The sequence below is a fragment of the Rhineura floridana genome, chromosome 7, assembly GCF_030035675.1.
Source record: "Rhineura floridana isolate rRhiFlo1 chromosome 7, rRhiFlo1.hap2, whole genome shotgun sequence".
Taxonomy (NCBI): Eukaryota; Metazoa; Chordata; class Lepidosauria; order Squamata; family Rhineuridae; genus Rhineura; species Rhineura floridana.
In genome coordinates this window covers 44,766,222-44,790,506 of record NC_084486.1, presented here as the reverse complement: position 1 = coordinate 44,790,506, position 24,285 = coordinate 44,766,222, and the positions used below count along the sequence as shown (strand labels likewise).

Sequence of the window (24,285 nt, the reverse complement as noted above, 5' to 3'; positions counted from 1 at the left end):
TTTGGCAAACTGGTGACAAGGCTTGGAATGAACCAAAGTGTGAGTGAATAAAGTTTTGAACTGTACTGAATTGTAGAAATGTATGACTGTATGACTATGTATTATGGAGATGTATTTCATGTGTATTTTGCAGTCTTAATGGAAAAAAGGGGGGCTGTTGGGCTGGTGACCAGTAGGCATTACTGTCTCTAGTAGTTTTCCATGAAACCTGCAAGTTTGAAGACGTAACTGTGGTTAAGGGGGAGTTATGTCTATGCTCTGTCTGGGAACGGACTGCCAGGGTCGTTGCTATGGTAGCCATCTGATAGCGACTGGGAAAGTTCTAACAGAGACTATGTGTTGTGCTCTTCTGAATTATGCCTCTGAGCTGAGAGGCTGTCTTTTGTGTTTATCTATGGAGAGAGATGTCCCAGAAGGGGGGTGACTGAAGAATCTCTACATGTATTTACTCTTAAGCCTCTGGCCTTAATGTCTTTCAATAAAGACTCTTACATGATTTAAATGCTCTGAAGAAGTCTTCTTGCTCAACTTAACTCCAACGTAATGTATGCTGTTTCACACAACAACGCACACAAGCCAACATGGGAGAGGCCAGGTCACCACCCTGGGGGGGGGGGGAAGTGTGCCAAAACCCACCATTTTCAGCTCTCTCTTTCAGCAGCCATGCTGGCCTGGCTTAAAAAGACGATGATGCAGAAGGTGTGGGCTTCCCTAGCCAAGGTTGGATCGGCACCCATAAGAGAAAGAGCACCAAACGTTCCAGGGCTCACTTCTCCTTACGGTGTTCCCTCTCCTCTTCCTTGGACTCTAGCCCAGATAGGAGGAGGGGGAAGAGCAAGCAAAGAGCTTCTGTTCCCCAGAAGTCTAAAGCCTTTCATGAAGACAAACATAAGAGGCCTTCTTGTAGCTCTAAGATCCTGTCTGGCAAATTCTCCCTCAGTCCTGATTCAGTTGGGGAGGGTGGCCACTTGTCATCGAGTTCCTCAGGCTCAGAAAGGGAAGGAGGAAGCTCTCGAGAGGATTCCTTGCTCCTTTCCTCTGCCATGCATAACAGACTGTTTTCATCTGAATCTTGTCACATTTTAGTCACCAAAGCCGTGACTTACCTCCAATTGGAACTCCTTAAAGAGATTGCTGTCCAAGCAAAGGAAACTGAGGAAGGGAAGCGGGGTCCTCGGTTGTTTTTCCCAGATCCAGGGACCAACAAATAGTCATCCCTTTTCCTAAGTTCTTTAAGGATAGTGCTAAAGAAGAGCAGAAACAACCAACTAAGTGTAAGTCTGCTCACTCGCCCTTCAAGAACCTCTCTGGCTTGTCTGCCACCATTATGGGCAGTTTCAAGGTCCCAGCCATTGTTGAGGCAATTTCTGCCCTTGGGACCAAAACTACTGTTAACTAGGAAGGGGGGGGGCACGCTATCTGATCACAACAACAGACTCAGCAAGGCAGCTCTAAAACACACTTATGAAGTCTCAGCTATGGCTACGAGAGCTTTAGCAGTTAACTCCTTCCTTATCTGGGCTGCAGTCAAATGGGCCAGGCCTTTTAGCCGAAGTCCCGCCAAACACATCAGGAAGGGACTGAACAAGCTAGCAAAAATGGGTGAGTTCCTGATTGACTCATCAGTGGATAGCCTACAGTATTCAGCACATGCATTGGGATACTCTGTAGCAGTGAGGAGCAACATCTAGCTAAAACAGTGGGACGTGGACCACCATTCCATTGGGGGGAATGTTCCATTCAGACTACTGCAAACAGACCTGCCAGCCTACTGAAGAGGCAGCGACAGTGGCCGCCCAAGGAGGCTCTCCTGCCCGCAAAGTACCAAGATTATCAGGAACATCTTTGACAAGAAGGAGGCTGACCAGTTGCCACCCTGTAGGCATTACGACTGCCATAGACTTGCTCCTGGGGGCCCAAGTTCCCTCTGGGTGCATATATTCACACGCCCCAGCGGTCTTCCAGCATTTTATGAATGACATCTTTCAGGACTACCTAGATCGCTTTATGACTGTTTATCTGGATGATATTCTCATTTACTCGGACTCCCCGGTGCAGCAGAGATCGACATGAGAGCAGTGTTGCAGAGGGTAAGGGAGCATCAACTGTATGCTAAGCTGGAGAAGTATGGGTTTGACCTAAATGCTTTGGACTTTCTAGGCTATCGTATCATGCTGGCAGAGGTAGAGATAGACGTAGGAAAGGTGCACTGTGTCCTCTCCTGGCACCCCCCCCAAGACTAAAAAGGACTTGCAGCAGTTCCTTGGGTTCACCAACTACTATAAACGGTTCATCACAGCTTTCACCAACTTGACATCCCCCCTGACGGACTGCCTCAAGGGCTTTGGGCCGTTTTGGTGGTCCGAGGCAGCCCAGCTAGCCTTCGAGCGCCTGAAAGAGTTATTCTCTTCAGAACCGATATTGCAGCACGCTGACCCCACCAGCCTTTTGTGGTGGAATCAGATGCCTCGGATGCGGCCATCGGAGCGGTGTTGTTACAACCCGCCAAAAAAGGGGGTGAGCTGCTTTCCTATACCTGTTTCTCCCAAAAACTGACTAGCTCGGAGCAGAACTATTCTGTCTGGGAGAAGGAGCTATTAGCCATTTGAGATGCGTTGGAGGCCTGGCAACACCCGCCCAGCATGACGTGGAGGTCCGCCCCAACCATTGGAACCTCAAGAGCCTACGAACGGCCCATAAGCTCAACCAACAGCAATTGCGCTGGGCCCAGTCCTTCACTCGGTTTTGTTTCCACATCAACCATGTTCCCCAGGCTCAAAACCGCAGGGCCGATGCACTTTCCTGCAAGCCTGAGTACAATGAAACCTGGTCTGAGCCCCACTACGCCACATCATAACCCTATTAAGCTGGTGGCGATGGCCTGTCCCGACCTGTGGATCGAGGAGCTGTGCATTGCTCAGGAATAAGACCCTTTCGCTCAGGAGCTGGTGCGAGAGCTAAAGCAGCCCCCTCAGGACCAGATTCCTGGCTTCTCCCAGGGGGGCTGCTCTACCATTATGAGGCCCTGTGTGTGCCCCCAAGGAGATCTGAGCCAAAGTCCTATGGCAGTGCCATGACACCTTGACCGTGGGGCATTTTGGGATGTTCAAAACACTGCAGGCCATCATGCATGATTTCTGGTGGCCAAGAATAAAGCATGACGTCAAGAGATATGTTCAAACTTGCCCCACATGCATTAGAACCAAGCACACCCCTGGGCGACCAATTGGGCTACTGGAGCCAGTCCCCACACCTGAGGGACCCTGGCAGATCGTAACCCTGGACTTTATCATGGACCTACCTGCCTGTCTGGGAAAAACTACTGTTGTGGTGGTCGTGGACGCCTTAAGCAAGATGACCCGTTTCATTCTGTGTGCCAGCATACCGACAGCCCGAGACACTGCGCAGTTTATTCAACACATTTTCCGGGTGCATGGGCTCCCAACCAGCCTGGTCTCAGATCGGGACCCCCAGTTCACTGCCTGGTTCTGGCGTTGTAGCTGCTACATATTGAGCTATGACTGTCTTCATCACACCACCCCCAGACAGATGGGCAGACAAAGTGAACGCCACCCTGGAGTGATATCTCTGCTGTTATGTCAGTTATCAGCAGGATAATTGGGTGTCTTTATTGCCCCTGGCTGAGTTTGCCTACAATAACTCTGTGCATGCCCGTACCCAGCAGACTCCCTTCTTTGCCAATTTGGGCTACCACCCTCACACTTTCTAACTCCACCCTGGCAGTTCCTGTGGTGGCAGAGTTTGTGCAAGAGTTGCTGGTGATGCAACAACTGTTACAAGAGCAACTGGCAATGGCTAAGGCTGCCTCTAAGAGAGTCACTGACCTGCACTGCCAGCCCAGCCCCGAGATACAGATGGGAGATAGAGTATGGCTATCTACACGTTATTTGCCAATGAATGCGCCTTGCCACAAACTAGAGGCTAGGAGAGGGGGGCCTTTTGAAATAGAAGCACAGATCAACCCAGTAGCGTTCCATCTATACTTGCCCATCTCCATGAAAATTTACCCAGTGTTCCACTGTTCGTTGCTAACCCTGGAGGAGCCACTGAACCCCCAACGGGCACCTGATGCCCCACTACCACCAGTAATTGTCGATGAGCAAGAGGAGTATGAGGTGGAGCAGATCCTTGACTCCTGTTGGCACCGAGGAAAGTTTCAGTATTTGATGAAAGATCCTGGGAGGCAGCATTGGACGTCCATGAGCCAGAGTTGGTGAGAGAGTTCCATGAAGAATACCTTGGCATACCCAAGCCATCAGGGTGGGCGGAGGCTGTTGTGAGACCTGCTGGAGGAGGGTGGACTCATGAGAATGAAGTGGAGGAGGAGGAGGACTTAGAGTGGGATGGTCAAGCCAGTGAAGGGGAGTTGGGCTCAGAAGGCACCCTAACTCTGAACTTTGACAGTTCAACCCCAGCAGTTCCAGATATGTCTATGGAGAGTCAACCTGACCAACCAGTTGTTGCCCAGCCTGACGCTTCCCCTCTCCCTGCGTCAACATCACCTGCAGGCAGCCCTCCTCCCTCTGAGGAGGAAGACAGGATGGTGATGGGGGCTTCGCCTTCACCTCACACCAGGAGGCTAATGCGGAGGCAAGTTCAACAGACATGGTTTAGATGGAGTCTTCGCCTGCATGCGCACTCCCAACAGTGATAGTTAGCACACACAAATAAGGTGCCCGCCCAGTCTCAAGCTGGGGGGGGGGTAGTTGCTGAGTCAACGTCTTAGTGCAGTGAAGTTGTGCCAAGTTAGACCTAGAGAGATGCTGAGTTCTGAGTAAGCTGTAGGTAGATTCATGAAGCGCACTGAATTGAAACTTACTACAATAAATGAAAAAACTACAACCGTGTCTGAGTTCTTTGAGTTCAGGCTGGACAGTTTGCCTTGTCAACGAACTCTCAGCTGGGCAAGTTCATGTCTCAGTGCTGGGATTCCCAGGCTCAGGTGGTGGATGTGCTCTCAGCCCCCTGGCCTCCCCCTTCCCTTCTCTTGTCCAGACTGCTCCACAGGTTCTGGGTCCTCCAGGGATAAGTAGTGGTAGTGGCACCCCACTGGCCCCAGCAGCTATGGTTCTCCAACCCAGTGGACCTGAGCTCCAATCCCATATGGAGGCTGCTATCCAGACCAGACCTATCACAGCACTTCATTCTTCGACCAGATCTGGATTGACTCCAATGTCATGCCTGGAGGTTGAGCAGCAGTCACTGAAGGAGGAGGGCCTGTTGGAGAAGGTCATCAGCACCATCCTGGCTTCACACAGAGCCTTTGCACAGAGGAGCCGTGACCTCCGTTGAAAAGTCTTCGACAGATGGTGCAGGCATAAGCAGCTAGCAGATGGGGAATGTCAAGTTGGCACCATCCTAGATTTCTTGCAGTATTGACTCAACCAAGGGCTGACACTCAGCATACTCAGAAGGCAAGCAGTGGCCCTGGGCAGCCTGTTCCCACCAGTGGTGGTGGGGTATTCTATATCAGGATGCTCTGGATCAAGAGGTTCCTCATGGAGATGGCTTTCTTGCCAGTCCACCACAGGATCCCTTCTTGGGACCTCATCCTAGTTCTCAGGGCTCTGTCAGCCTCTCTCATTTTGAACTGGCCCACTCCATTCCCTTCAAGGAGCTCACCCTTAAGATAGCATTTCTCATGGCAGTCACATTAGCAAGAGGTGGGGGAATTGGGGGCCTGTCTGTCAGGGAAGAACTCCGCACCTTTCATCCTGACAAGATGATTCTATAGCCTGACCTAGTTGTCTGCCCAAGGTCAGTCCTCTTTCCATAGGAGTAATGCCTTACACAGCTTCTACCTCAGTCTGCTGCACTGCAGGGAAAAGAGGTGGCATAAGCTAGATGTCAGGCACATTCTCAGAATCTACATAGCCTGGACCAGGCCCTTCAGGAAGACCAAGTTGTTATCCATGTCCTTCAAGCAAGGAGCAGAGCCCAAAAACTCTCAAGATCCATTAACAACAGATGGATCACAGAACACATAATTAAGGGCTACCAAGCCAGGGCCAGAGTCCCGCCCTGGGGCATTACTGCCCATTTGGTCTAGGGAACAGCCACCACAGCACCCCTACACAAAGACAGGATGAGATCTCCAAGGCTGCCCAGGCTCTCCATATACCTCCTTCAGATTCTACAAGTTGAACAACTTTACCTCCACTGATGCTGTCTTCATCATTGATGATGCTGGATAGTGACCTAGGTCTGCATCCCACCCAAGGATGTAGAGGGTCACTGCTTCGATACATCCCATTCCTATATGCTCCACTCCTCCATTGACTGAGAATGGAAAGTTGGCCTTACCATGAAGTGTCCTTCTAGGTAGCAGAGAGTGGAGCATACAGCCCCACCCTGCTGAGGTTCTAGGCTGGTGGGTCGACAGGGTCCCGTCTCTGGGACTCTTAGGTGTGTTCGTGCTGTAACCTGGATAGCAAAAAGAGGGCTCACCATGACAACCTTCTTCACTATAATCTAATGTTCCATTGTTCTTTTTCTATCTGCTGTTCAAAGTATGGTTTTCCATAGGTTAAGCAGCTGGCTGCTCAATGGTTCAGCTTTGTACTAAAAGTAGGGTGAAGATTACCTCCCCCTTCCAGATGGCCACCAACACGTTTTTTCTAAAGTGATTTGACCCATTTCTCTATGCTCCCCTCCCCGCTGAGGACACTTCATGGTAAGGCCAACAAAGGACACTTCATGGTAAGGCCAACTTTCTGATTTATTCATAACAGGAGTAAAATACAATTGGGACATACTTTCATTTATCATAGTAGAAGACCCTGAGACACTGGACTTGTTTTATTTATTTAACCTGTTGATCAGTGATCAAATAACAAGGTAGCCCCATTTGCTCTAAAAGTGGGGTGGGGTTACATTCAAACAAATCAAAATTTAAAGATTCTATTTAAAGATCTCCAAATTTGCAATTCCCTGCCTGTTTGCCTACACATTGAAACTCTTCCTCCAAAATGTTAACTGTAAAAAATGAGCAATGTATTGTTACTGAATGCTACCTGCTGCTTCTTTTTAATTTTTATAGGCAGAGAAGTTAATGAAGCAAATAGGTGTGAAAAATGTAAAGCTTACCGAGTATGAAATGAGCATTGCTGCACATCTCGTAGATCCTCTTAGCATGCACGTAAGCAACTCACTTTTTTGTACTCATTTATAAAAATGGTGCTTTAGGGAGACAGTAAAATGCAATATTTGGAATAAAGCAAGATATGCACAGATGCTGTTAATGCAGAGATTGCACTTTAATAAGTTGAGAATCTTTCTAATTTAGGAAACTTACAAGTGTGCTTGATAACAGCTTTCTGGCAGGGAATCATCTATGTATTTCAGAACAGGAAACAGGTCAAGAGACTTTTCTTCAGGGCCAACTAGAAAACAAGCTTATAATCTACTTTGCATATCATAAAGCTAATTATAATTGTGCTCAAACCTCTAACACACTGACAGTGTAATCCTGTGGCTGTTTACCCTACTAAATTCATTGGGATAATCTCCAATAAGTGATTTTGGGATTGTAGCCTAAATTAACATAAAAATGAACATCAAAATATCATAGATTCTCCTCCTTTTTGTTTTCTTTCTCTAGCTCACTCTTCTCAAGATATATAACTACAAAAAATTATAGTCACAAAATGTAGCTACCGTCCTCAGCTTCTTCAGAGACTTGAGATCGAGGTTGTGGCTGTTTATGTCCTTGATTAATGATACTGTTCCTTTCTTTAATACTGTATTTGTACCTCAGGTAACATGGAGTGATATTGCAGGTTTAGATGAAGTTATTACAGACCTGAAGGACACAGTAATTTTGCCAATCAGAAAGAAACATCTGTTTCAGAACTCCAAACTTTTACAGCCACCAAAAGGTAGGTATGGAGAAGACATACACTATATTTTCTCAAAATTGGATGTAATAGATTTCAACTGCATTCATATGTTCATATCTCAAGTTAATAAGGTAAGACACGAACAAGCCTTTTGGCCACACAAACAGCCCCTTCGCACAAGCAAGTGAGCAAATAAACCAGGAAGTTCTCCATTAACTATAGCTTTCTCTTTTATCTGAAGTAGGAAACTTGTTAACAGTTTGCTACAAACTGTTATATTAAGGCATTATTATTGACACTTAAATTAGAAGCAGTGTACATATTTAAGAGATAAAACAGTCCCTGCTTGTAGGCTTGCATCTGATAGAAATGATACAGGAAGAAAAAGGATGAGAGGGGAGGAGGAAAGTAGGTATGAGGCAGCTGGTCTTTCACTGGCCAATGAGGCAGTTGATCTTCCCTTTCCGATGATGTTCCTCCAGGGAGACAGAGGCCACAGCCTCCCAGGGGCCTTTGGAGCCCTGGTTGGTGACAGAGACCTCAGTATTCCTCTCTTTGGTTCTGCAGTCCTAGAGCAACTACCAGTTAGAGCCTAGTATTCTTTCTTGCAGGAATGGGGGAAAACAAACTCCCTGCAGCTGTTGCTTCTCTGGCTGGTGGATTGGGCCAGGTTAGTATCACCCTTGTCATCATGATCTTCCTGGGAGGCAATGGGTACAGCCTCCCAGTGGTCCTTGGTGCCTTGGCTGGAGGCTCCACAGCCACAATTTGAAGTTGGGCTTCAAATATCCTGGGCTTGTTTAGAAACTGCTAATCATAGTCTTCCAATTTGGACAAAGCAGGAAAATTATAGTTAATGGATTGTGTGTGCATGGCCAAAAAGCTCATTTATTGACTGATTAGATATGGTCATCCAAACTCACCCTTTCTCAAGGAAATGGTTAAAGCCATGAAAAAACGCCCCTTTGAAAAAGCAGAGCTTGAGCTGTGCCTTTTGGGGATCAGCCATTCAAAATGAAAGGTGATGTTCAGACATGGTTGAAAGGAGGAGCTTGTGCTTCTCCTCCAAAATACTTTATAGTGTCACCTCAGCTGTACGTATGTAGTTATAAGTACTTACTTACAGTACTTTAATAGCATTTAATATCCTGTCCATTCATGTACAACACATAATGAAACTCCTAGGATTGCTTAACAATAATAGTGAAAACAATACAGTGGCCAACCCCTCAGCCCAAAGTCTCAGTGCTAGGCTAGCATCTCTCAGGAGAATGTTCCACAGGTGAGACACCAACACTGAAAAGGCCTCTCTCCAGTTGCCACCCACCTCATGTCAGCAGCTGGGAGCACCCAGAAAGCACCTCTTAAGATGCTCTCAGTCTTTGGGCAGCTTCTGGACCAACTGAAGTTTCAAAAGCATGTATGAAATGGGACTAAGTCAAAACAGACTTCAAATAATGACTTGGTAGTAATCAAAGGTTTAAAATATCTTTTCTTAACCTCTTAAGTAAGAACCCTCAATGTTGGGCATGGGGAACCTGTAGTAATTGCTGGACTGCATTTCCCATCATCCCTGACCATTAGCCATGCTATCTGGGACTGATGGGAATTGCAAGTGTGACAGCATCTGGAGGGCTGCAGGTTCACCACCACTGCTATGTGAACAGAAGAATGCAATTTTTTTTAAAAAAAAATACAATTTGATAGGAGTTTTGATGAAACTCAGGCACAAATTTACATGAGAGCAAGTTCCATTAAACTCGGTGCAATCTGTTTCCAAATAGACTTTTTGTGTTGAACTATGAGGAATCCGTACTTTTACTTTCTGTTGTACAGTCCTTAGTGACAATCTATCACTTTATTGATCCTTTTCTCTCCCATAATTTTTTTAAAAATAGATAATTATATCCAGAACAAAGTGAAATGTTCAGGATTCATTGGGTATGGGCGCAATATATGAACGACAGTGCAAAGGTTGAGTGTGTGAAGGCGCTGAGAAGCCATCTCTTAAGCATTAAGATGTGACTCAATTGGTGTGCATACTGTGTCTGTCAAGCTACAGCTGCAATAAGATATTAACAATGTGTTGCTTTTTAGGAGTACTTCTCTATGGCCCTCCAGGCTGTGGTAAAACCTTGATTGCCAAAGCTACAGCCAAGGAAGCAGGTTGTCGATTTATTAATCTTCAACCCTCAACACTGACAGACAAATGGTATGGGGAGTCTCAGAAGCTGGCTGCTGCTGTTTTTTCCCTTGCTATGAAGCTTCAACCTTCCATCATTTTTATTGATGAAATAGGTAAAAAAAATATTTTCTATGTAGTCATAATTAAAATTTAAAAAACCTAACCACCAAAAAAAACCCCCTTCGTTTGCAATTAATCCTACAGACTATGCAGGCTTTAGCAGCCAAAAAAGTAGTGTGATCATGGATTTTATTTAGGTAGGCGGTTGCTTTGAAAATCAGAAAATGCTTGGTAACGCAAATCTACCTTGAGGTAGCAGAAAAACGTTATGACTAGCGTATTTAAATATTTGTGTATTTAAATTTGTTTTTTTACTATGGGAAGAAAATGAAAGGTTTTCTGTTTTTATTCTGATACAAATATTGATGGAGTAGCAGAGTTATCTTCCCTCCTTCAACTTTTATTTATATCCACTATGAATATTCAGATTTGGTGTAAACACTAATACATTATGCAAATATTACCTTCTAAACATTTTGCACATTTTAATTGTTAGTTCTTAGTCCATGATTTACAAGATGTCAATCTGAGTTGTATTCTAAGAGCTAAAAAATTTAAATGTGGAAAAAATTAAATAAGATTTGCATAATCTTGCAGTTAAAATATGAAGATCATATGTTGCATGACACTTAAATCTTGCAAGAGTGAGGCAGGGGACATGCAGAGGATGGGAGAACTTTATACCAAGAAAATTCTAGCTGTGTCCAGAAGAAATCTACATAAAATAAGTTTAGCAGTTCCATACCTTTGCATACTTCACTCTTTGTAGGACTTAAAGCAGTTTTACTCATTTTTGTAAAGTAGTTGAGTATTGGGGGATGAACGTATTGTACATAGCAGAAGAATGATTTGATGTTTGCATGATGTGTGTGTGAATAATAATAATAAATACTAGAATTCTTCTGATCCGCAGGTGCCTTTGTAATGTACAAAGCAAGAATAAATACACTCTCTAGTTAAGGTGTAAATAGCCTGTGTTAAGTGATACTGACTATACACTTTTGTGTAAGAACAGAACACATGTATTGCAGGATTGGGACAAAGTCTACCTAATTCAACGTTCCTTGCAAGATTTCCAGCAACCTGCAGGCAGTCCACTGAAAATTAGTCCTGTAGATCACATTATCTCTACTCCCCATACCAAAGTCTGATTTTAGAAGTCTGCAGTTTCAGAAGTAGCTTGACAAATGACAGGAGGGATTGAGGGCTACTTGCTTGAGAAACAGCAGCTGAATCCCATTCCTTAAGTACCTAGAATTAGTTGTGTGGGTCATAGGAACCTTCTTAATGTGTATGTAACCTCTCAGTCAACGTATGTGTCTTGAATAATTTATAATGCAAGAAGGGTAACCAGAGTAACAAGATAAAACAGGGATGTCATAGGCCAAGAACCCAAGTTCTCATGCAGATGCTTTCTTAAAATTCAGATTCCTTTCTACGAAGTCGTTCAAGTTCTGATCATGAAGCCACAGCTATGATGAAGGCCCAGTTTATGAGTCTCTGGGATGGTCTGGACACTGACTATAATTGCCAAGTAAGTAATTTTGCATGGCAAAAGAAATCTCCATGCATAATAAGCCCACAACAATGTAAATGCTGTACGGCAAGGAAATGCAAAATCTTTAGATTTTGCTTTCTGCAACAAAATTGTGTACTTTTATCTTTCCCCTTAGCTGTTCTTTACAAGCTAGTATTTTTATTTGATGGCAAGGAATCAACAGTGTACAAAAGTTCACTTTCACAAGTATGAGGAAGAATGAACAGCTAGTTTTAAAAGAATGACTAGGAAGGCCTCTTAAGGCATCTATAGCTGCACAAGACAAGCTCCTGTGACTTTGGCTTAAATGTCTTGTAGATAGCTAACAACCTTTTACAAAATGGTTGTCATATTGGGTATTTAGTTGGATACTCTCTTACTTTGCTTAGACATGCGTGGACGGAATCCTTCACTCTTTTAGAATAAGGCTAGATGACTTTGGCAGTTGAGATGTGTATCTCCGAAGCTTCTCAGACTCAGAGACCTTAGGTGGTTATCTCAGAACCACAGGATATTGTGGTTGCCACCACAGAGGTCAATGGTGGGGAGGGAGAAAAGACGTGAAGTCCGCTTTGCAGGGGCAAAACAAGACCACAAACTACTGTTAAAGCCTCTCTACCAAATATAGTCAGGATAGGAAGCTTCCAAAATTTCCATGGTTAATGTCATCCCTTACACTCGGGGGCCCAGGTGCTATCCTTGATTCCCACTACTAGTGGCCAGTGCTGTCCTGTTGGCAAACTACTTTCCCCTCTGCATGAGGGAGACTAAGCAAGTGCATATCATTGAGTAAGCAATTATTCAGAGATACATCTTTTTTCTAAAAGAAAAAGTTACTCTTGTTCCAAAATTTTTTGGCATTGTTTCTTTTCATCTCTAGGTGGCAGTCTCTCTCTCTCTCTCTCTCTCTCTCTCTCTCTCTCCCTCTCTCCCTCCCTCCCTCCCTCTCTGACATAGCAGATAGAGTAATGTTGTTAAGCATGCATCCCAGGCTTCTTCACACATTACAATTTTCCTTTGCAGAGATAATCTGTATCAGGTCATCTATGGCACAAGTGATAAGATATTTATTGATAGACAAGTGTGTGTGTGCCACATTCTGTACAAAAAATGATGATGAGTGGAACAGTCCTAAGCCAATGTATTTGAGGAAGAATTTTTTTTTTCAGGAATGAGCTTCAGTAAGCATAAATACTAAGGTCTTCTGCGGGATCTCTTTTTAATTCATTTGGTTTGGGAAATGGTAGCTGGGTGACACATAATCTAGAACAAATTACTTTTCATCTGTTGTGGAGGTGAACACGAGACCTTTTTTCCTCAGCTCAGATACTATTTTATATTGCTGAAAACCACATATGTCTTTTAAAGCGTCATAAACTGACTCCAGTTACCAGTTTTGTTTGCAGCAGATAACTTTGGGGTTAGACTATTCCTAAGACTATTTCCCAGCAATTTATTAATGGTTTCTTTATTCTGTTTGTCTCTCAGTATGCAGACAATATGGTAGTATTCTCTCAAGTTTTAGAGATTAACCCATTTTAGCTCATTGTGACGGAGGTGTTTTCAAATCAGTTGCACCAAAGCATTTTAGTTCTTGAGAAGAATTGTGAACTATATTGTGGAACATACTGATTCCTAAACTATGTTGACATGAGCCAAATGTTTTAGAGTTTTGATTGTCATGTCAAAAATTGCATCTTCAGTTATAGAGAACCTTTGTTTTTTTGTCACATCACTTAAACTTCTCTGTTTCTTCAGCAGAAAAGTAGTGGACCAATTTTGACTAAGTAAACTTCAAATCACCCTTGGCTTAACTATTAACTAACAGTGGCAGCAAATCCATTGACAGTTCGTCACAAGGTGCTCATAAGGGAGTTGTAAGTGACTATTAGAGATTGCCTCTGATTTGCAAGTGTGGAGCCTGTGCATCAGAGGCAAGCTACAATAGTTGCTCACAACAGCTCCCTATACAAGCACGTTGTGGCAAACCATCATCAGATCTGCCACCAGTCACCAGACAGTGGTTCCCAAGTGTGAAAATGTAAGACTCAAGCCTTTCCGATGTTGGGTTATAAGGGTCAACACAGCATTACAATACGCCAATGAAACAAAAAGTTATAAGAGGCATTCATCATCCCAGTTAAGGATTAAGAGCTATAGGTTTACTTATAAAGTGTACGGCCCACTTGCACAGGCTTTGCGACCCGCACATGGTGAAACGCTGCCCTAGGGCACAGCTCAGAAAAGTTCCCATGTATTTGGAGCTAGGGAACTGTGCAATTCCTGAGCTCATCTGACCAAGCTCAAGGAAGCTGCCTGCCCTGACTTCTGATTCTGATGAATCTTGTAACAAAGACATTTCTGTTCTTGCTTCTTTTTTGGACTTCATTTAGGTGATAGTGATGGGAGCAACCAATCGCCCTCAGGATCTTGACTCTGCTATTATGAGAAGAATGCCCACACGATTTCATATCAATCAACCTGTAAGTCATTGAAGAATAATAGCAGTAAATTGTGTAAATATTAAATATGTGGCACTACCGCTTCCCACCCCAGTTATTTGTTGACTTTCTCTATTTTTAGTTTATTTTGTGCCCAAAGGATTCGTAGAGCAGCATACAGTGTTTTTTTAGAAAAAGGTAAAAGGAATATGAATAGCAAGCATAGGAATAAAAGTAAAATCTGAGCAGCATAAAACCAAGTCAGTAGTACAAAATAATCATCAAAGCAACATCACAGCAAGGAAAATAAACTATTCAAAGCCAAAGGCACCACAAGACAACATAGTCTGCTGACATCAGAATTATTATTAAAACAGGAGCCAAATATAGTTCCCTGGGGGAGTTAGTTCCGAAGTGTAGGCACTGCATCCAAAAAGGCCTTGTTCCATATCCCTCCCGGCCACAACTCCTGTGGTAATAGGACATAGATAAGGGCCTTCATTGATGAGCTCAGCAGGCAAAGATGCAGTTGTTTTTAAAATGCTCTACTAGCACTTTGGTCATTGTATTCTGCACTAGCTAAAGTTTCCAAACACTTTTCAAAGGCTAGTGTAGAACACATTGCAGTAGTTCAACCTTGTTGTAAACAAGGTATGCCAGATAGTGTCCATATCTGACTTCTGCAGAAAAGGATGCAGCTGGAGGATTAATGGGAGATATGGAAAAGCCCTTCTGGCTATCCAGAAGCAAAGCCAATCCAGGAATGCTCCCAAGCTTCACACCTGATGTTAGGATGTGCAGCCCCATCCAAATCGGGTTGTACAAAATTCCCCAAGCAGCTTTCCTGCTGACCAAATGTGCACTTGTCTTCTATGGATTAAGTTTCACCTTGTTAATTAACCAGTTTGCATATTAACCAATTTTCTCTCTCTTATTCTTGGGGATCTGGGTTTGGTTTCCATCATAAAATCCTTCACTTACTATTTCTGAACACTTAGGAACAATAGCAACTGGAAATTCTCCTCAATGTCAGGGATTTATTTGCCTTCCTGTGTTAAACGCTCCACCCCTTTCCCTCTCGGAAGGGAAGTTTCTGAAAGAAACCATTTTTATATTTGAGAAATTAGCTGTTAGAGGATAGGTTATTCTGGAAGCAGTACCATCAGTTCATCCTCCTTGGGTCCTTCCCCTGGAGTTGATTCTCCCAACTTGTCCTAATGCTTTCTTGATGAGGAAAGAGGAGAGGGAAATCTGGGTGGTGCTGATGGGGAGGATAAAAGCATAGTGCTTCAGTGGAGAGTCTGTGCACTTGCATGTTAAGATTGTGAGCATGTTGCCCCAGCACTGTCTCCTGTGCAGGCCCAATGCCATGAACAGGAAATGTGCAACAACGTGGTGCCATCCTGTTACAAGACATGAAGTACAGGACATAGATTTTTGGTTATCTAAAATCTGAGCAGGTTCTCACACTATTCTTTTATTCTTAATTTAAAGGCATTGAAGCAGAGAGAGGCAATCTTGAAACTGATTTTGAAAAATGAAAATGTAAGTCAGTTGTTTTAACAATTATTTCAGATACAACATTATCTTTGAATGATTTGCAGTATTGAAGAGTTGTGAGATTCATAGAAGTGCATAAGTGGCTTCAGCCGGCTATTGTATCCTAGTCATGGTGTTTCAACTTTCTCTAATGGATACCAGTTGAGCTGAAAGAGCATAATTTTTACTGGATTGTGCCTATAGCCTTTTTTGTTGTTCTTTACCAAAGTTGAGACTGGAACAGAATCAGGTGTGACACATTTCTTCATAGTGTTTCAGTCTGAACTATTATTCACACACAAAAACCCTTGTGGTTTAAGAATGTACCTATAACTAACAGATATTTCTGTCAAAGTTTAAAAAGCAGGGAAATTGGGCAGCTGTAGTGAATGCACCAGGGGAGCGGGAGACCTGAACTCCTCTCTGAGATACGGTACTGCCCTACAAATTTGTAAATATGAAAAGACAATTTGGGTTGGTCATTCACAGTCCAATCCACTTCCTGTGTAGCTTGGAAGAATTTGGTAATGTGCGCCTCTGAGCATATGGTGATTGGTGGCAACACCTGCAGTCAGCCCAAATTACACAAGCAAGACGTGCTGTGCTGGTCTTGCTTTAGCAGGGAGGAAGCAACAATATTAAAACAGAGATAGGTCAGATAGTCACTTTAGAAGTGTTTGATTTACTTTGCAATTTTAGTGAAGTTTCCTATGGTAAATTATTTTCTTTTGCTTTTGTTTCTGTGAATATGTGAAATACAGCAACACTTTGCATAACTTAAATTTTTAAAAAAATCTCCAAAAACAATTGTGGAGTAATGGCACTGACTATTCTGCAGAATAGCCTCCGGTGGAAATGAGGATTGTCTCAGTTTGCACAAGATGAAACGGTGGGAGGTGAAATACATTCTAGCAAATTTCTAGATGTGCTCTATGTTTTTAATTGACCATGCCCACCCTTAAGCATAGCAGGCTGAACACATACATCTAGGGCAGGCCAGGTTTGTTTTTTCCAACAGCTAGATTCATTGTTTAAGTAGCAACATACTGTAATCAGTCTAATTTTACATCAGACTGCAGTTTCACATTCAACAGTGCACCCAAAACAGAACTAGAGTATAACCTCTAGTTTGAAACACAAAAGGCTGTTGTCACCATCATAAAAAGGCTTTGAAATTAATAAGAATATATTTGACACAGATTTCTAGGATGAATAATGAGAGAAATATAATTTTCTAGGTTAGATTCTCTGTAAAAACAGTAGTAACACAGGAAAGAAGCAAAGTAAGAACACCACCAAGCATACCAAAAAATATAATTTTTCATCTTTGGAGATGCAGTCCTGATTGCAGGTGTTGCCACCACTTCCCATATGCTCAGAGGCACATGTTACCAGATTCTATCAAGCTACACAGGAAGTGGATTGGACTGTGAAAGACCAACCCAAATTGTGTTTTCATTTTGACAAATCTGAAGGGCAGTACAATATCTCAGAGAGGAGGTCAGGTCTCCTGCTCCCCCAGTGCAAGCACTACAGCTGCCCAATTTCTCTGCTTTTTAAAGTTTGATAGAAATATCTGTTGGCTATAGGTACGTTCTTAAACTGCAAGCTTTTTTTGTCTTGTTAGTGAATTTCTGTGCTTTTTAATCCAGGAGGTAAGAAATGGGATCCTGTGCAAGTTTGCTGAGAATGGATTTATTTGCATGCTTATTGAATTCAGTGGGATTTCCTACCCTACAATCATGCTTAGGATAGGTGAAACTGACTACGGGGGAGGAAGAGGAAGGGGGGGAGGAGGGAGGGCAAAGGGGAGGGGCTGGGGAGCAGGCAGGAGGGGGAGGGTTGGAGGAGGGTACATTTAATCATTGACATGTTTGAGTTTAATGGGATTTACTCCTGTGCAGTCATGCTTAGGATAGGTGAAACTGACCGTGGAGGAGGAGGAGAAGAAGGAGGGAGCGAGGGCTGCAGTCGGGAGGGGAAAGGGGGGGAGGGGAAAAGCAGGTTTGATCATTTACATGCTTATTGAGTTCAGTGGTATTTACTCCTGTGCAATCATGCTTAGCATAAGTGAAACTAACCTAGGGGAGGGACAGGGTAGTGGAGAGGAGATTGGGTGGGCACTGGGCAGAGGGAAAGCCCCTTTTCCTTTCCAAAAGGAAAACATTATTAACAGTATCATTATTTTTTGGGGTTTCCCCCACCTTTTTATTCTACAGCAGACACATGTAGTCTCCCACCCAAATATAAACCAAAGCTGTCCCTACCCACATCCACACCAGACATTTATTCCACTTTAAAGAGCCATGGCTTCTCCCAAAGAATCCTGGGAAGTGTAATTTATGAAGGGTGCTGAGAGTTGCTAGGAGACACCCTATTCCCGTCACAGAGCTACGTCCACCACAATTCTCTAGGAAGAGGGGCTGACTGTTAAACCACTTTGGCCACGGAAGCACTGTCAGGGGAAAAGGAGTCTCCTAACAACTCTCAGAACCCTTCACAAACTATACTTCCCAGAATTCTTTGGAGGAAACCATGACTGTTTAAAGTGGAATAAATGTCTGGCATGGGTGTGGCCCCCTTATTAGCCAAACCAAAGAGCTGTTAGTCTGGTTTTTAGAACACTGACAGTTGATTCTTACTGAGCATGCCTGCTCTATTATAGACTCCAATGTTAATTTTCTTAAATTAATTAAAAATTAGCCATACACTTTTTGAACTGTTAAACTACAGAAGATGGTCAGAGCATGGGGTAAGATCAGTAATAAGATTATATGTACTCTGTGAGCATGGCTAATTTTTAATTAATTTCAACAAAAAAGCTGCAACGGGGGCCTGGATTATTTTATTCTTGTCTTAGACTTTGAACTCTGGATTCTCCCTAAGCATTTTGTGTACTGCTGTGAAAATTTAGAGCGCTGTTAAGGCAGCATTTCTGAGTTGAGGATTATATGTTTTGTAAGATTTTGGTTTGAAATTAGCTTATGGGAAGCAGCAAAATGCCATGGCGGGTATTTGCAATTTAATATAGCGGAATGTGAAAAATCCATGCTGGCTATAACATACAACCATTCTTGTGGCTGTATCATGAGTACCTGGTAAAACATTTTCAGCGCATCTACGTGCTACAACTTGTTTGCTAATAGGTGGACAGGCGTGTGGATCTCCTTGAAGTTGCTAAAGAAACAGATGGATTCTCAGGAAGTGACCTGAAAGAAATGTGCCGTGATGCTGCGCTGCTCTGTGTCAGGGAATATGTTAATTCTACATATGACGAAAGGTACCTTTTATTGGCACTACAAATTTTTTTAATAAGATTTGGAATACAGTGGCCATCTTCAGAAAATGTGTTGGGCAAAACAACTTCAGATTTAGCTATATGCACTAGAGGCCCAAAAGAACAGGAATTACCTCCTTTCTATCCTTTCACTTTCTATGGTTGGATCCATGTGCTCCTGATGCAGGAATAGCATGCACATCTCTCTGCATCTGGGAAGCGGGTTGGAGAATATTCACTAGTTCCATTTTTAAACATGAGTTCAAAGAATAAGAAGTGAGAGTTATTCAGTAACGGAATTACTCAAGAAACTTTTGTATATACAGTCTCGTAGATCTTTCTACACTTTCCTATTGAGAATTAAGCTACCATGCTTTTTTAAAAAATGTGTTGCACAGTATTTGAATCACCTTTACATCTTTTGCTTTTTTAGTAATGAAGAAGATGAAATTCGACCGGTGCAACAAAGGGATCTGCACAGGGCAATTGAAAAGATGAGGAAGTCCAAGGATGCAACGAATCAGAATGTTCTAATGCACATTAGTTTAGATTAAGGCCGCTCTAACATGGCCTCATTTAGTGACTGTTTTTTGTCATTTAAATAGTGGAATTGGATTGGAAACAGAAATATCCTTTTAATAAGCGTTTCTGGAATTTTTTATATGCGGATAACTAAGTTATGGAAGTCCTAGTATATTGCAAAGTTGGATATGGCCTTTGTAATAGATCATGACATGGAAGAATGTAGTCCAGATCAAAAGCAATGTCTTCTTTTTGTAGCCTTAAAAGCCTGTTGATTGGTTCTAGTATGGCACACTATTTCTGTGGGGAGGGAAAACCAAGTCCATGTATATATGTATGAGTGTGTGTGTGTATATACGATATGTATATATAGCCACACAGTTTATATATAGACATAATATGTAGATAACTTGAATATGAAAAGTCTTTTTTTCCTTTGACACTTATTTTCTGGATCAAACCAAATGAAGAGGATTAAACTATTCAATACACACCAATTTTTGTGTAGTACCTTAACGTCAAGGCTGAAAACCTTCTGGAAATAAGTCTTTCTTGAATGCAGAGAAATCTGACTTCTTCCTCTTAACTCATGGAATCTACTAGTGCCAATCAGTTTAGGTAGAAGACTTATGTAACTCCTCATGAACCTTTTGATTTATATATGGATCATTGTTTCCTTTTTTAATACGTGTTTTTAATATGGTCAGGATTAACCATCATGGAACACTAGTAACTGCATATCACCAGAATTTATTTTTCTATTTCTGAATTGCAAATAATTTCCTCTTTTTTAAAAAATACTAAAGACTTGAGGGCTCTTGTTGCTAAAGTTTCTTTATCACTATAAGACTATATTGTAGAACTTGCTAGTACCTACAAGTGGTCACAACACAAAATTATAGCATTAAGTGCATTGATCTTAAATTTTTGCACAGTCCCCCCCCCCCATTTTGTGTAGAGTAGCTCTCCACTAGATCTTCTAGTGGATAGAAAAAAATACTAGTGTTCAAATATTCTAAAGTAAAAGTGAGATGGCATTTCAGGATTAATATTAAACATTTTGTTTACTCTGTTTAAAGTTGGACACTGATAAGATGAATCAATACTAATCAAAACTGCCAGTTACCCAAAACGTTCAGAGCAGTCATAAGCATTTTTATATGCTAAAACATTAGTCATTGAAAAGAGCATTGAAAAAGATGTATTAAAAGCAGGTGAAGGGAATGGCTAATTCTAGACTTCCATCAACTCAATTTATATAACTTGATTGTGGCTATTTTTGCAGGTGCTGTTTTGGGCATTACCACTTTTTTTTATAAAACACAGGATGCTCAGTGGTTTGCTTTTTTTTTCCAATGAAGAAAAGTAGTTTGTGGCTAAGAGAAACACAGGAAATCCACAGTACAGGTTTACGGTCAAGATCCAGAGGAGTGCGTGCACAAACACAACCTGTGTGTACATCACAGTGTTTCTCAGTTTCCTTCCCAGGAAAATCCCAGAAGAAAATCACCAAGTTGCTTTGCAGTTTGGGTGAGACTAAAAAGCAGTCTGGGGTTTTGCATGAAACCCTTTTTCATGCAAAAAAAGGGAATGCTGCTGCAGTATACTATTTATTTTACTCTATGTTGTCTGTTGAAATCTCTCCCATCCAGTCACTGGATGAGTAATAGGGGCCATTCTGTGGGATGAATTCTGAGAATAATATTCTGATGGTTGTTGATGTGCCCCTTTGGATTTCAGCCATGTTGTGTCTGACCACTGAAGTAGTATTACTTGCTTTCACTGTTGGTACTCACCAATACATCTGTCTTACTGAATCCTTTTAAAAGCCATTTATGTGAGTACCTTCTGCAAGACTGAATTTTGGGATGTTGAAGTGCATAGGTAAATTGTGACAAAAGTACTGCTTTGTATAGCCTTAAATCTGTCATCCGTCAGTTCCTTTCCATTATCGTGTCTATATTTTAAAAGAGAAAATAGCTTTTTTTTGTCCATGCCCCGGTTTTATTCATTGAATTTCAGTAAAACCTCATAATACAAAATCAGTACAATTCTCTGAGCATTTCATAAGGATGCTGTTTGTTTTTACCATTTATTATACCTTGTAAACAAGGTCATACAAATTGAGCTTTTCAAATAATAATGAATCCACTCATAATTTGTGTGCCTTTTCTAGAAAATTACAAATTATGACAATTTTCTGCAAAAATGACAAAAGTTACTATATTGTTCCTTCTTGTGCCCTGATACGTTAATCTAACCATTTTATGTATTTAGTTAGAGGCACTAAGCAGCTCCACTTAAAGCAACGGGAATGATGCCATTCAATTGGATGTAGATAGCACCTGATTTCTTTCCCTTTTTCTAACAAAATGAAATGCTTTATTGAATCCCTTTTCCAGTTCTTCACAATTGCCTATTTTTCAGGAGGAAAATCAAATTTCATTTGGGGGTAGTGGGCATGACCCAAAGCCTGTAACAGCTTAGGAAACTCAGCAGAGTTTCTCTGCATGCACAGAAGTACTAGCTTGTCCACACGAGGTCTCTGGATTCTGTTCTCTATAATTTCGAACAATAGAGCCTTTGAACAAGAGATCTAGCTATGTCACTCTGTAAAACATTACTTGGAAATCTCAAACCATCTGCCTTTTCCCACCACTTCTCTCATAGTACTTACTTGATAGGCATTGTTTAGTTGACTGAGGGAAGTAATGATATGAAGATTTTGATTTAATTTCCTCTAGACTCCTACAATTCTGCTATAATAATCCACAGAACAATTCTTTGGGCATTCACTCTCCCCCCCCCCAAACACCTTACATTTATGTGGACTTTCTGGCTGTAAGACCCACACAGCTATCTCTGCCTAGAGGTAGTTCTTCAGCCAATATAATTAACTGTTTACTATATTTAGATTATGAAATTAAGAGCAGTCTTTCAAAATATGATAAGTTGCTAATTGTTGCATCCTTTCCCTCCTCCCCCACTAGATAGGATCAGATATGTTGGCAGACGATCCCAGTTAAGGTTTCTGGTGATTTCCTCAAAAGGTAAAGATGCCCCAAATCAAGCAGTGCACCCCCCCCAAGTTTTGGCACTTTCCCCTCATACTTAAAAATCAGATATATTCCCCCTTTCTCTGGACTGGAGTCTTAGTGTAATACCATTTTGACACTTGCTATTCAAATTTTTATTAGTCTTACACACCCCAATAAATCCTAACCAACTTTTGTGTTTTTGCTGAAGCATCTTTCTTTATTATGACCAAGCTCTTCCTCGAATTGATCACAGCTAATTTTCAACTTGTTTAGTTAGTTGTGATTATTTTTTCATATTATACTTTACCACACACTTATTTAGGCTCAGTCTTAACAAGTACCGTCACTTATTCCAGGGAAAGGTTTGTGGAAATCTTTCAGTCCATACAGTACTGGGTTTAATTGGGTGGAATTGTCAAGTTAGGCTGCTTCACACAGCAGTGCCCTACTTGATTCAGACCAATCAACCAGTACTCCTTTTTTGAATAGGTGACCACCTCCATAAGCGGTATACCACTTATTTGATGTAGAATGTGGGGTTTAGGCGCCATGTGGAGGCTCAGAGTGTGCACCTTTTGAAAAAGGTGGGAAGAAAAGTTCAGGTGCACATGTTATGTATACAGCACTTCTCATGGAGCTCCTGCTTTGCCACAGTGTATGTGTGGAGGAGGGAAGGAGCGTATACCTGTTCCTCTAACACAAAAAGATGTTTAAAATGAAGCTATGAATAGTAGCTTTGTGGGTGGCTATTGTTCATCCTTACTTTGAAAGCTAAAGTTACCTTTTGTCTGCCCTTTCTTTTCACTTGGTGGAAAGTGGACCTACCCCTTTTAGTTAAGGAAGCTTTGCTCAGCACAGCCTATGGTGAGGTGCTGAAATAAAAGCAACAGACAAGACACTTTGTCGCTAAGCACACTTGTTCATTACGTGCTACTACCTGAATACAAAGCAGAGTTCCTCGACTCTCAAGAGAAAATAATGCAGCTACTTGTGTTAAACAGTGGTTGTTTTCTGTAGGAACCCAACCCCCACATCCAAAAATATTTGACAGATGAAACTGGCCTTGACTGCGTTTAAATAGATGATGAAGCAATAAGTGTGATATGATTGTAGCAAAACATTTCCACTGCTTTTTCTATGTGCTGCTGCTGGTACTTTTTTTCCACATGGTTTTTAGGATCAAGCAAAACTTTATGTATTATGACCACAATGGTGAAGTGTAAATGAGGGGAAAACAAATAAAACTCTCTGGCCTCTTTTTGGTGTCCAACTTTCTTAGTATTCTATTTCATTTCCTGCAAGGATTTTTTCAGTTGTTCAAAGAGGTATGATTTTTTCTTTAAGAGCCAAACTACACACAGTAATGGAGCTTCCAGTGTAATGTTCATTTTGTAAAAATAGATGTGTATGGTCTTGAACTGAATTGGGACTGAGATGGGAGTGGGATCTAACACTTTCTCTATGTTGCTGTAAGCTCTGATTCAGATCCCCCTGCTTGAGTTGCTGTGGCACAGGATCTTCCTTATTTGAAGCTATATTCTCATTCTACATCACCATCTTTCCCCTTCAGATGAGGGTTCTTCATTCTAATTAGTGTTGCCATAGCAAAATAGCAGGAGAAAATCAGGTGCCAGAGGTACACCCACAAATCAGTAGATCAGCAAAGCAAACGCTACAGGGAAAGACACTGAAATTGCTTCCTGTTGACATAAGAGACATCTGGGAAAGCAGAAATTCCTTTTCGACCCCTCAGTAGCCTTGGGGCTCTGGCTCAATTAGCTCTCATTTTATTTAAAATATTTCTATCACACTTTTCAGCAAAAGCTT

General features: G+C 42.1%; 1 protein-coding gene across 3 annotated transcripts in view; it reads left to right on the top strand.

Annotated features, from left to right (window-relative positions):
• ATAD1 (ATPase family AAA domain containing 1) overlaps positions 1–23,716 on the top strand; it is a 32,575-nt gene extending 8,859 nt beyond the window's left edge. For all 3 annotated transcript variants that reach the window (XM_061635392.1, XM_061635391.1, XM_061635390.1), the window contains exons 3-10: positions 7,061–7,159; positions 7,778–7,898; positions 9,957–10,157; positions 11,532–11,638; positions 14,035–14,124; positions 15,577–15,627; positions 18,768–18,901; positions 19,332–23,716. In XM_061635392.1, coding sequence (XP_061491376.1) covers positions 7,061–7,159; positions 7,778–7,898; positions 9,957–10,157; positions 11,532–11,638; positions 14,035–14,124; positions 15,577–15,627; positions 18,768–18,901; positions 19,332–19,452 — 924 coding nt within the window. In that variant the 3' untranslated portion in view covers positions 19,453–23,716. The remainder of the gene's footprint in view (positions 1–7,060; positions 7,160–7,777; positions 7,899–9,956; positions 10,158–11,531; positions 11,639–14,034; positions 14,125–15,576; positions 15,628–18,767; positions 18,902–19,331) is intronic.
• Positions 23,717–24,285: the final 569 nt, after the last annotated feature.